At 41.1% G+C, this 13,862-nt stretch overlaps 1 protein-coding gene across 50 annotated transcripts in view; it reads right to left on the reverse strand.

The window, feature by feature from the left end:
* Positions 1 to 994: 994 nt before the first annotated feature.
* The window catches only part of camk2b1 (calcium/calmodulin dependent protein kinase II beta 1), an 87,199-nt gene continuing 74,331 nt past the window's right edge, over positions 995 to 13,862 (reverse strand). For 35 of the 50 annotated variants that reach the window (XM_090238013.1, XM_090238010.1, XM_090238006.1 and 32 more), the window contains 7 exons: positions 11,360 to 11,446; positions 7,929 to 8,075; positions 7,184 to 7,363; positions 5,974 to 6,049; positions 5,734 to 5,828; positions 5,234 to 5,467; positions 995 to 5,095 (listed from right to left, as the gene is read on the reverse strand). In XM_090238013.1, the coding sequence (XP_090094139.1) occupies positions 5,235 to 5,467; positions 5,734 to 5,828; positions 5,974 to 6,049; positions 7,184 to 7,363; positions 7,929 to 8,075; positions 11,360 to 11,446 (818 nt within the window). In that variant the 3' untranslated portion in view covers positions 995 to 5,095; position 5,234. The remainder of the gene's footprint in view (positions 5,096 to 5,233; positions 5,468 to 5,733; positions 5,829 to 5,973; positions 6,050 to 7,183; positions 7,364 to 7,928; positions 8,076 to 11,359; positions 11,447 to 13,862) is intronic. The other 15 variants (XM_036980236.2, XM_090238025.1, XM_090238022.1 and 12 more) reach the window with 1 other exon arrangement.

Raw genomic sequence — 13,862 nt, forward strand, 5'->3', positions numbered from 1 at the left:
ATACAGATCTGACAATCAGAGGTGTCTCTGACGGCGATGTAGTCCCGATGAGGTGTGTGTGATAAATATTGTTTTGGTTTGTAATGAATATTTTTTTCTGTTTTGGTAATACACACTAAGAACTGTTTATTTATGCGTAGTGAATCATAGAGTAATGCTTTTAGGGTTGGGTTGCGTTTCCGTCATCGACACGTAACTGTTCTGGCTCATAATGATGGCCGGAATAGATCAAAAGGAATGGCATCAAACGCCTGGCTACCATGTGCTGGATGTATTTCATACCATTCCACTGGTTCCGCTCCAGTCATTACCACGAGCCCGTTCTCCCCAATTAAAGGTGGCACCAACCTCCTCTGGTTTGTTATGAAGACTCATGAAAGGAATAGATGAGCTTTGTACGACAAGTCACCGGATTTCTACACACAACTCATTTGACTGAATAGGGCCTGGAGGACAAAAGCCAAGGGCATAATGTCTGTGATCAGCTCAAGTTTAACTCTCGGAGAGTAATATGACAGAGTGTGTGTTTACAGAGAGATGATGACATACGGAGGATCTGAGATTGTCTGTATTTGTAAATCATTTCTCCAGAGGTCTGTTCTGTGCCTACTGTACGATTTTATCTAATTAGTTCTTGTTATTTCAAAAATATTTTTTCTAAATAAATATTGACTTTTAAATATTGAATGAATAATATATGGGTAGTCTTATGCTTTATCTGTATATGCTTTACTAATCAATATCAAGTATGATATTCTGATTTGAATAATGTCAGATATTATTTAACATGAATCATCATCCTGTTACATCAAAATATGTATGAATCTAAAGTATAAACTGTTAGCCGGGTTACGCTTGTGACATATCATAGATCATATCATATCATATTAAATGTCAACATTATATTATTGTAATATTATTTGCTAATCTCTGTATCAGATTAACCATTGAAAAACTTGTTTCTCCTCTCATCAATAAAAAGCAAAGGAGGATGTCTGATCATTAAGATGATCATTAACTTATTTTTATTTAAATTGTCATTTTATTGATAACACCTTAACACATTTCCTTAAGTTTGTGAAACACATGTAGCACATTGGGGTAGCACAATAATCAGAAGAATCAGAGAAATATAGGATAAATGTATTCTACAGAAGAAACCCAAACTGACAAAAACAAAACTAAGACCCAACTGCAGAGAAATTATTGAATAAAGTTTTTTTAAACAGAGGAACTAGGAAAAGAGTTAAATAAATACTACAGAGATACTAGCTCAGTGTTTTCAGTACAGGTGGTCTAGTCACTGGATGGATGCACTTTGTATTCCTATTGTTTAAAACGTTTCCAAAATTAACTCAACGAAACATAGTCCAGTGTGTATATTGTGCAGTATGCTGTGGCTAGGATTCAGTACGTCGCAGTGCATGCCTTTAATGCTCATTTTAACCACCAGAGAGCATCTTTGAGCCTATCTAGGCCTACTCCATGTTCTACTATATTTGATTGTTGCTGTTTGAGATTATGCATTCCCTGTAAGTAACATGTCCACTTAGTCTACAGTACCAGTGACATCAAATGCAATACTATGTTAAAAATGTACTTAAGTGGAAGTTAGGATTTCCCCCCAAGTCCCACATGCAAGTTCAGTTGAGCAGGAGTCACTGGAAATGCTTATGGTTTGAGGTGATCCTCTCTCTGCTGTATGTATAGAAGTAAGCCACTCTGGATTGACAACACTGAGCTCCATATAAAAGCATGCTATAGAATCATCATTACATGTTCATCATCATCATCCTCCTTGTCATAATCATCAATATCAAAGTCAGCCTCTCGTCTATCTTCGTTATGTCGTCGAGACAAAAATAGTTTTATGCACTTCAAAAGCTCAGAAAATAGATTGAGAAAGGTTTAGTACACCAGCGTTCAGTAGAAAATGAAAAATTAGAAGACAAATCAGGGTTAACACCAAAACTAGTGTCCTGTTGACTATCATGCAAAGAAATGCCAGCTAAGATGCTAGTTAATAGCTAATACATGCTGCTTTGTACATGCTGCTATTTCTTATTTGTTTGGAGAGGGGGAAGAGGTCCGTTCACATGTTTGGTTGGCTCAATCACTCAGGAACACTTCTAGGGACATTAGAAGAGGACCTCTACATTTAAAAAAAAATTCAACCTTTATTTAGGCAAGTCAGTTAAGAACAAATTCTTATTTACAATGACGGCCTACCGGGGAACAGTGGGTTATCTGCCTTGTTCAGGGGCAGAATGACAGATTTTTACCTTGTCAGCTCGGGGATTCAACCCACCTCTAACCACTAGGCTACCTGCCGCCCCAAATCACAATGCCACAGAGAGTAATTTAACATTTACGTGAGCTGTATATCGAGGGAAAAACTAAATAAAACATTGAAGAAAAAGCACATAACTGACCAATAAAATAAATAAATAAATAATAAAATAAATATAAACCTGAGGACTAACCAACCGGATGACCACCTCACTATTCATTGAGATGGTCAAAATTGTCAGGCCAATAATAATGAGACACTTCCAAAGGCAGCCAATCACAGGCAGGCATAACAACTATGGTGGTAGAATGGCAAAAAAACAACAACACTCACTTAGATCCAAAATGTGAAACTTCGATCCACTTCCTGGCTGACTATATGTTGCAGACACCTGACAGATCTCACAACGTCTGGATAGGTATTTAACATATCAGATAACCCCCATCCTATAATATATTATAGTAACCGGATACCCGACTGCACAGTCCACGATGTGACACGCAAACCATTTGTTGATGAAATGCAACGACTGTGATGTAGTCGGCCTGCAACATTACCAAACACTCCAGAGCTGATTTTTCTTCATATACATGGGTGTGTGAAGCCATCTCTTCCTAAAACATGTAAATCCATCTGTCCATCTCACACTGGCAAAAAAACACAATGAGTAGTAACACTAGTCAATAACATGCAATAGTAACACAAGTCAATGAAGATGATATTACAAATGTGAAAATGTAATATACATAAAAATCATAACAAAAGTAAGTTGTGGACTGAAGGTAGAGGACTGATAGGACTGCTGAAATAAAGCCTCCTCTCCTCTCCTCTCCTCTCCTCTCCTCTCCTCTCCTCTCCTCTAAAATCTCCATCATGTGGAAAACCAACACAGGAGCTATTCCCTTATACACACAGTCTTCTGGATACCCTGAGACCTCAGTCACATTTTCCACTCTGAAATGAGCAGCAACAACTAGAGACCACAGGACAGAGGGACTAAGTGGACGCAAAGTAAACACCCACACATTTACTTGACCTCACCACTAAAACACCTGCTACCCGCAGACTGCACAGGCCCACATCTCTCCAATCCAACAGCCTGCCCTGTTAGCTCTCCATTAAAGCCCACTAAACATATTAAACAGGCATGGAGCCCTAGGCATGGCTCTATGCAACGCAGGACCTCAGTAGTTTCCAGATTTTATATAGGTTCAGAGTGCAACTGGCTCAAGGTTGACGTGTGAGAGAAAGGACAGTTGCACCTTGGGACGCAGTAAGGATTTAAGTGTGTAAGGCTTCATCTCTGCTCACCAAAGGTTCAAAAAGCATCCCTGTACAGAAAGATGAGATGTCAGAGGTGTTATAGGTACTGTACTGTTTTAAAGAGACTGCAAAACTGTTTTAAGATGTTGAATAATAAGTAGTGAAGCTGATATGTATGGACACTATAGCATAATACTGCTCTGGTATTGTTTATTCACTTTTTCTATAGCGGCTGTAAAATTCTATAGAGGCCTCATTTGCAGTGTGTGCAGTGCAGGAGGTGCAGTGCAGTGTACCGCAATATCTAATCGAACCACCGGGAGCACTGGGGATCACAGAGCCTTCCCACACACCCACGGCCAACACCAGAGAGTAAGAGAGAACAGGTAGGTCTATCCTCTGAGATATGTTAATAATAATAATAAACACAAAAAAGGCAAAAACATGATTAGTGTGAAATACAATAAAAGCCTCTGTTACTGTTGAATCTCGTTTCGTACAGTTGATTGTGACCGGACGACGGAAGACACCAAACCAAGCCAACCCCATTTCCAGCTATTCACGTTACAAAGCTGAAAATTCAAACCAGTTGCTAAAACCGGCCACCTATGGACTAATACTCCCATGTACTTGGTTCCACACACACATACACACACGCACACACAGAAACACACACACATTTCTAACATTCACACACTCGCTTCCTCCACACCACGTCTAACACCACCCTTCTCCCAAAAGTTATTTTTCTTAAACATGAGCTTTGGTCTAGTATAATAGAATAGATTAAATACAAGAAGCTTATACAAAAACTACCAATACCATTTTGTCACTTAAAAGCCACAATAGAAAACAGCCACTGTGAATACTGAAAAACAACATGCTTCCTTAAAAAGATAGAGAAAACAAAAGATTTCCTTCAACTCTAGAAACCACTGGCATCAATCATTTGAATTATACAAATTACATATACAATTTCAATTGTGTAATAGTAATAATCATAATAATAATAGATTTTACTTAAAACTTTACATACTGTATTTCCTGTGTAGTGTTACGCAACACAAGTGAAGATTCACAAGAGGAAGAAGAGGGAACATCATGTGACATAAGACAAAGAATCAAAATGCACAATGAGGCCAAGAAAACACCCCAACACCCCCCATCATACCCCTCGAAACACTCCGTACTCACTGCCCAATATTGGCCATAGGTGAGGCAGTGGTTGGGTTGGAGGGGTTGGGGTTGGAGAAAAGGGGCAAAACGGGAATTGTACAAAGTTTGGGCTTGAGGGGGAGAAGGGGGTTGTTGTTGGAAAAAACAATAGATTGTTGTCGGATGGTTGGTTGGTTGTTGAGATGGTTGTCAGTGGATACAGTGGCGGGTGGCGATAGGTAGTCGTAAAGAAGAGATGCATGCTAGGTATCTAGTGTGGGAGGCGTCTGGCGCTGCGGACTCAGAGCCACCCGACACTGGACTTGCTCTCCCTCTATCTCTCTCCAGCAGAGCACTCTTGTTAGATGTGGCTATGGCATTCTACTCCTGAAACACAGGATACACAATTTAACAGACATTTCCATTTCACATTTTACATTTCTGAAAGCAAGTTTTCAAAACAGCGTGTCTGTACATGACTGTAAATGTGTGTACACACACATGATACAAACATGTTCTACACACCTCACTGGAGTGGCGCGGCAGGCGCACCCGAGCAGTGGAAGTGAACGTTCTGCCACTTGGACTCCCGGCGGTGCCATACCCTAGTCTCCTCTGATTGGCTGGAGCGCGGATGGCCCTGGCCATCAACAAATTGGGTGAGGCGGATGTAGGCGATGCAGGCAGCGTCCTCTCCAATCAGGTGGACGTGGGGATTCAGGATTGTGGTGTGGATAGGCTTACTGTTCTTAGACAGGACTGGAGGGAGAGAGGGAGGGAGGGAGGGAGAGAGAGAGAGAGAGAGAATGGTAAAGAAAGGGACACAGAAGGTAAAACACTAAGTCAAAATGGTGAGTTGAGAGAATAGGTTCTGTCATTCTATATCTAAAGATCAAAAGGTCCTTCAAGAAAATGAGTCCCAAACTACAGTATGATATCGCTTTCGAGTGCTCCCCCAATCCTTGATGCTGGATTAGGTGCATGTGTTCCCCCAAAAGAATATGAAGCATCTCTGCAGTTCTTACGGTTCTCAAAGTAGAATCTGTGGAAGTCCATTCCCTCCACCAGGTTGCCCAGGGCCTCAGGTTCAAAGGAGGTCAGGCCAGGATCACAGATCTTACTGGGGAGAGGAAACGCGCATTCATGTCGTACACATACAGGCACGCACGGACGCACACACACATTCTGATACAAGCTCACACTAAAAATGACTATCAATCACAAAATCCTTCTTCTAACCATCACACACACACTGATGAACTCACGCGTATGCCTCGAAGTCTCCATTGTTGACAGCCTCGATCAGCTGTTCAGTGATCTTGATGATCTCTTGTTTGCGTGCTGTAGGAGGAACACAGCATAGAGTCAGGCACACACACACACACACACACACACACACACACACACACACACACACACACACACACACACCAGTGGAGAGAACTAGTTGCGTGCAGTTAATGTGCACAGAATTCACCTCAGACACACAAACAGACACACAAACCAACAATCTTGATCACGCTGCAAATCCTGTATTGCAGTTTTTTTCAATCGCTTTGGTACAATTTTCAAAAGTATGTAGTCAACTTTCACAATGTTCATCAAAAAGGCAGTTGTTTCATAACTCTAAGCACATGTTCAATTTAATAAGTAAAACACACAAATTCATATAGTCTCCTTTTCACCAAACTTAAATCAGTGTTTCATCTAGAAATACATAATTCGCATTGTAACACATGTTCATATAAAGTATCTGCTTTTCACAATGCAACGCTCACATTACACTGAGAAGATATCATTATGTTGTGTTTTGGTGATGAAATCAATGTTCTCATAGTATTTTCACAGTAATCTTATATTGTGGATTAATATTTGTGTGGTGAAAGGTGTATCCAGACAAAATGAATGAACAATAAAAGGTGTTGAATATGAGACTTGCGTTACAAGTGTTACAAGTTCTGAGTTTTGTACTAAGATTTTAGAAAATGCACCACAGCGATTAAAAAAAAACTGTAACCAACACCAAAACGACAAACAAACACAACCAGTTGATAACTCTAGCATAATATCACTCTGCAGTGAATGTTAGTTGCTACATGTCACACCACACAACTCACCATTTTCACTTCCAACAAGAAAAAAAACAGCACACAGTTAGTTGTGTTTTCCTTGTTTCCCCTAGGTAGGATCCAAAGACCCTAAAGCAAATAAAGGCTTTTACAGCAAAACTCAAAACACGCTGCAAACCCACCAAAACAATCTATTCAAACCAGGAAGCCTGGAGGCCCCTTTTACCCAACTGAGCTCGGCAAGAGGCCAGCCTCGCCTGATATATAATGCTAGAGAAACCCTCGTTAGGGCTTTGGAGAGCTTACCAAACACGAGTGGTGTCACAACATGCACGATACTATACTGTGAGTACAGCCTTCTGATTGGCTGATTACTCTGGGGTCAGGAGTCATGTCCAGTACTCACTCTGAGAGGTGAGGGAGAGGCTGGAGGGGGACATGGAGGGAGGGGAGGTGGGGTGTGATGAGGGGGGGGTGGGCCTGGGGGCTGGTGCCACCTCTACCTCGGGGGGCGCAGGTTTGACGGGGGGAGGGGCTGGGGCAGGCGACCGGCGAACATTGCTCACTAGGTCTGAAAGACGAGACACTGGTCGCAGGGACAGAGGGATAGAGAAAGAGAGAGAGAGAGAGAGAGACAGAGAGAGAGAAAGAGAGAGAGAGAGAGAGGGAGGGGGAGAGAGAGAGAGAGATAGAGAGAGACAGAGAGACAGAGAGAGAGCGACAAAGAGACAGAGAGAGAGACAGAGACAGAGACAGAGACAGAGAGAGAGAGAGAGAGAGAGAGAGAGAGAGGGGGAGAGAGAGAGAGGGAGGGGGAGAGAGAGAGAGGGAGGGGGAGAGAGAGAGAGAGAGAGAGAGAGGGAGAGAGAGAGATAGAGAGAGGGAGGGGAGAGAGAGAAAGAGAGAGAGAGACAGAGAGAGATTTGTAGGGGTAGAAAAGATAACAAAATTAAATGACGGTGAAATAAACATTTTTATTTTCAAGTATAAACAGAAAAGGGACATGTTCTTAGAAGGAAGAATATGAAACATATGAAACATATTCATGAAGACCTCTCAAAACACAGATCCTTCACTTATGAGTGAATAGGGTTCCATTTCTGATGCGGCCCTGTTTGTCTAAATACTCTGGTCCTGCTATAGTCACTTACGCTGCATGGGGGTGTGAGCCATGGGTGGGGAGGCGGCGACAGAGGGGTTGGCTGGAGGGGGTGGAGGTGTGCTGGTGGCCCCTTCCCCGTCAGACATGGGCCCTGATGCCTTGCGTACAACACCAAACAGGTCTGACAGCTTGGTGGCTGGACGGACGGACGGACGGGGGGGTGTGGGGGGGGGGGGGGGGGGGGGTGGAGGTGGATATGAATGAACTGAAAAAGAAACTGAATAGATTCACACAGAAGACGGCATGCCAAAAATAAGGATAGCGCAGGCAGAAACAGAATCCCTGCATGCGTCCATTGGGACTACGATGCCTCAAGGTTGCGGTTCTGTCTACACTTTGTCCACACGAGGGAGACAGTGAGCTGCTCACATACACACAAACACATTGTGGGCGGAATAGGGATGGCTCCAAATCAAAAGATAAGAGAGGGGGATGGTCGGGTGGAGATGGAGTGAGTGATGAGATGCATCAGATCAGTGTGTGCATCTTTAAATATCTCTACATGGATGCCACAGACAGCTATGCTAGGTTAGGCTAAATTATGCTTTTAGGCTAGGTTAAGTTTAGTCACTGAGTTGAATGACAGTGTGGTGTATCTAGTCATCTTTTCCTAATACAGGCTTTATTCACAACAGACTAAGGACAGGACTGTGTTTGACATTTATATTGGCCTTTGAAATCCTTGGGTGGGCCGCCTAAGCGTTTTTTGGGGGGGCCGTCTAAGTCCAAATAGATTTTCATGATGGACAAACGCTTTCAGTATAAACGTAGCCCTCCTTTCCTGCAGCCAATGACCAAAAGTGCCCTCTTTGGCTTCATGGGTGGAATGTTACTAATATTTTTCATGATTTCATAATGAATAAAGATTATTAAGAAAACGGACGAAAATCCAGTGTTTCTATGTCGAAAAGTTTTGATATATTTCAGTGTTCTGTGATGTATATAAAGTGTAATATTGGGATGAAAACTCTAAACTGAATAAATTTCAACTCTATATCTGACATGGTACAGGTGTCTTTTTTAAGCCCATGACCACGTGTGTGAGTTGTATACTTCTCTTTCAAAGTAGATTTGTTTAAGACTACCCTGATTTAGCCCACTGCAGTAAAAGGTTAAATGACATAAACCAGAAATAAAATTTGTAGAGAAGATAATCGACCTATATATTCTTTCAATAATATAATCTTTGAGAACTAATAATCACCAAAATTAGATAGACAGTCAGGGATTTTTTTTTTTTTTTTTACAAAAACAATACTTTTTGCAGTTTGCAAATTGTTATGTTAAAAACAGCATTAGCCATGGCAGAATGCATAGAATCGCAGGAAATTAGCTTTAAAAAAGACAAATGTTATCTTAGCTCCATGGCAGAATAGGTAGAATAGCAGGAAATTAGCTTTAAAAAAGACACATGTTATCTTAGCTCCATGGCAGAATAGGTAGAATAGCAGGAAATTTGCAACATTTTCTCACGGCTCCATGGCAAAATGTGTAGATTTGCAGGAAGGTAGTTTTAAAACTGCAAACATTTCTCAGCCCCATGGAGAAATTTGGAGAATTGCAGGAAATTGGCTTGAAAAATACATCTATAAAAAAATCTCTACATCTCTTCACACAAGATGGGGGCCTCTAAAATGTTCTCTAAAATTCAGCCGCGCGACCCATTGCCACGACCCTGCCATGCCCAACACCTAAGCCCCGTTTTTTGTTCCAGTAAAAAAAGTCATATGGGGTCACACAAGCCTAGGGTTGCAAAGGGAGTGTATTTTAGTGGCAACTTTCAAAGTAAATTACCAGAATTTTGGTATCTTTCAAAGTTTTTTGAATTTTATAAAAGGACATCTAGTGGGCTTTTTGGGTGCTTCAGATCACAGTTGGCAGTTATTATCTCTGGCCCTCTGTGTGGCCTTATTATGTGAAAGAAAATAAGTAATTGTTAAATAAAAAATAGAATGACAAAGCAGTTAAACAGTATCCTAAATATACCATCAACTTAGTGAATGTCATTGGTTTTTAATATGAGGGTTTCTGCATGAAATATCCTTTATATACCGTATACTGAAAAAATATATAAAATGTACCATGCAACAATTTCAACGATTTTACAGTCAATTGAAATAAAAAACGAATCAATGGATTTCACATGAATAAAAAATGTTTGAGGCGGCTTATGGTAGAGAAATGGACATTAAATTCTCTGGCAACAGTTCTGGTGGACATTCCTGCAGTCAGCATGCCAATTGCACACTCCCTCAAAACTTGAGACATCTGTCGCATTGTGTTGTGTGACAAAACTGCACATTTTAGAGTGGCCTTTTTTTGTCCCCAGCACAAGGTGTGGAATGATCATGCGATTTAATCAGCTTTTGATATGCCACACCTGTCAGGTGGATGGATTATCTTGACAAAGGAGAAACGTTCACTAAAAGATGTAAACAAATTTGAGCACAAAATTTGACAGAAATAAGGTTTTTGTGCATATGGAACAATTCTGGGATATTTAATTTCAGCTCATGAAACATGGGACCAACACTTTACATGTTGCGTTGATGTTTTTGCTCAGTATATGTATGTAGGGGCGGCAGGGTAGCCTAGTGGTTAGAGCGTTGGACTAGTAACCGGAAGGTTGCAAGTTCAAATCCCTGAGCTGACAAGATACAAATCTGTCGTTCTGCCCCTGAACAGGCAGTTCAGGCCGTCATTGAAAATTAGAATTTGTTCTTAACTGACTTGCCTAGTTAAATAAAGGTACAATTAAATGTACGTTTGTATATATATTTTTACTAATATGTATTTGTTGTCATTGATGTTTTGGTGTCAAACTGGTGGCAGTTGTGAAAAATAGTCAATAGTTGGAAGAGTTGCAGAGTTAATTTACAGGATGCTATTGTATGGCCTGTGTGCACATTTATGCCTGAGTCTAAATGGTTTTGAATCCGGCCCACTGCCCTTTGACAAAAAAATTATGAAAATAAAGATGTTGATTAGATGCTTATTACATTAACTAAATTATTTGATTAGATGCTTTTTTAATTTCATTATTTTCTCTTGAAGCATATGGTCTATCTACTAGAAACTCCGACAATATGGACACAGATATATATATATATATATATGAATGCTTTTAAAATGGTTATTAAAGCGTAAATTACCAAAGTTACCATAGATTGCCATGCATTTTCTGTTAATGACCAAAACCAACAAAGATTCTGGTAACTTCGGTAGATTACCGGTAGCTTTGCAACCCTAGTCAAGCCACTCATCATTCAAGGTTTCAGTGTTCTAAAAAGATGATATGATGGTGAGTGTACACACAGTGGGGTTGTGTTAGCCCTAAGTCTTGTGTGTCTGAGCGTCTATACGGAAGTGGGTATGTGTGTGTGTGTGCGTCACACTGCACTTCGGGGAGTGCTGACTTACAGTACACAGCGGGCGAGGAGACCTGGGGCTGTGGGGCAAAGGTGTCAGGCTGGGACTCGGTCTTTACTGAACTGTCTATACTCTTCCCTGATGTCACACACACACACACACACACACAGACACAGACACAGACACAGACACAGACACAGACACAGACACAGACACAGACACACACACACACACACACACACACATGACAGATTAATGAGAAGAGATAGAGGGAAAAGAAGGAGAGGGTGAATGAATGAAAGAATGAACTAATAAAAGAAAGAAACAAGATTGAGCAGGTGGATGGAAAACAAAGGGATAAAAAACCTTCTGATGATTTCCGAGCTCAGTATTTAATCAAGTTTATGTTCTGTAACAGTAGAACAGGTGTATTATTATACCTATTTGAAGGCAGTGTGTGTGTGTGTGTGTGTGTGTGTGTGTGTGTGTGTGTGTGTGTGTGTGTGAGAGAGGAATTAAACACCTCCCCATGTCTTTTCCATTTCCCCTTAGGTCTATGTTGTGGTAAGATGTCAATAAGGTACCTGATTGGTTATGTGGTTTATTGGGAAGTTAATGGCCAGGCTGTCACCCATATAATTATGATTACAGTGATAATGACTAGGGATGTGTCCCACCCTATTCCCTATACACAGAGTATATACAGTGCCTTGCGAAAGTATTCGGCCCCCTTGAACTTTGCGACCTTTTGCCACATTTCAGGCTTCAAACATAAAGATATAAAACTGTATTTTTTTTGTGAAGAATCAACAACAAGTGGGACACAATCATGAAGTGGAATGACATTTATTGGATATTTCAAACTTTTTTAACAAATCAAAAACTGAAAAATTGGGCATGCAAAATTATTCAGCCCCCTTAAGTTAATACTTTGTAGCGCCACCTTTTGCTGCGATTACAGCCGTAAGTCGCTTGGGGTATGTCTCTATCAGTTTTGCACATCGAGAGACTGAAATTTTTTCCCATTCCTCCTTGCAAAACAGCTCGAGCTCAGTGAGGTTGGATGGAGAGCATTTGTGAACAGCAGTTTGCAGTTCTTTCCACAGATTCTCGATTGGATTCAGGTCTGGACTTTGACTTGGCCATTCTAACACCTGGATATGTTTATTTTTGAACCATTCCATTGTAGATTTTGCTTTATGTTTTGGATCATTGTCTTGTTTGAAGACAAATCTCCATCCCAGTCTCAGGTCTTTTTTCTTCCAGAATGGTCCTGTATTTGGCTCCATCCATCTTCCCATCAATTTTAACCATCTTCCCTGTCCCTGCTGAAGAAAAGCAGGCCCAAACCATGATGCTGCCACCACCATGTTTGACAGTGGGGATGGTGTGTTGCTTTTACGCCAAACATAACATTTTGCATTGTTGCCAAAAAGTTCAAATTTGGTTTCATCTGACCAGAGCACCTTCTTCCACATGTGTGGTGTGTCTCCCAGGTGGCTTGTGGCAAACTTTAAACGACACTTTTTATGGATATCTTTAAGAAATGGCTTTCTTCTTGCCACTCTTCCATAAAGGCCAGATTTGTGCAATATACGACTGATTGTTGTCCTATGGACAGAGTCTCCCACCTCAGCTGTAGATCTCTGCAGTTCATCCAGAGTGATCATGGGCCTCTTGGCTGCATCTCTGATCAGTCTTCTCCTTGTATGAGCTGAAAGTTTAGAGGGACGGCCAGGTCTTGGTAGATTTGCAGTGGTCTGATACTCCTTCCATTTCAATATTATCGCTTGCACAGTGCTCCTTGGGATGTTTAAAGCTTGGGAAATATTTTTGTATCCAAATCCGGCTTTAAACTTCTTCACAACAGTATCTCGGACCTGCCTGGTGTGTTCCTTGTTCTTCATGATGCTCTCTGCGCTTTTAACGGACCTCTGAGACTATCACAGTGCAGGTGCATTTATACGGAGACTTGATTACACACAGGTGGATTGTATTTATCATCATTAGTCATTTAGGTCAACATTGGATCATTCAGAGATCCTCACTGAACTTCTGGAGAGAGTTTGCTGCACTGAAAGTAAGGGGGCTGAATAATTTTGCACGCCAAATTTTTCAGTTTTTGATTTGTTAAAAAAGTTTGAAATATCCAATAAATGTCGTTCCACTTCATGATTGTGTCCCACTTGTTGTTGATTCTTCACAAAAAAATACAGTTTTATATCTTTATGTTTGAAGCCTGAAATGTGGCAAAAGGTCGCAAAGTTCAAGGGGGCCGAATACTTTCGCAAGGCACTGTAACATTAGGAACACCTTCCTAATATTGAGTTCGCACGCCTCCCCTTTGCCCTCAGGAACGGCCTGGACTCGACAAGCTGTTGAATGCGCTCCTCAGGGATGATGGTCCATGCTGACTCCCACAGTTGTGTCAAGTTGGCCGGTGGACCATTCTTGAAACACAGGGGAAACTGTTGAGTGTGTCTTGCCCATTCACCCTCTGAATGGCACACACACACACACAATCCATGTCTCAAGGCATGAAAATCCTTCTTTA

The sequence above is a fragment of the Oncorhynchus mykiss genome, chromosome 6 (assembly GCF_057628025.1).
Source record: "Oncorhynchus mykiss isolate SJ-2025 chromosome 6, ASM5762802v1, whole genome shotgun sequence".
Classification (NCBI taxonomy): Eukaryota; Metazoa; Chordata; class Actinopteri; order Salmoniformes; family Salmonidae; genus Oncorhynchus; species Oncorhynchus mykiss.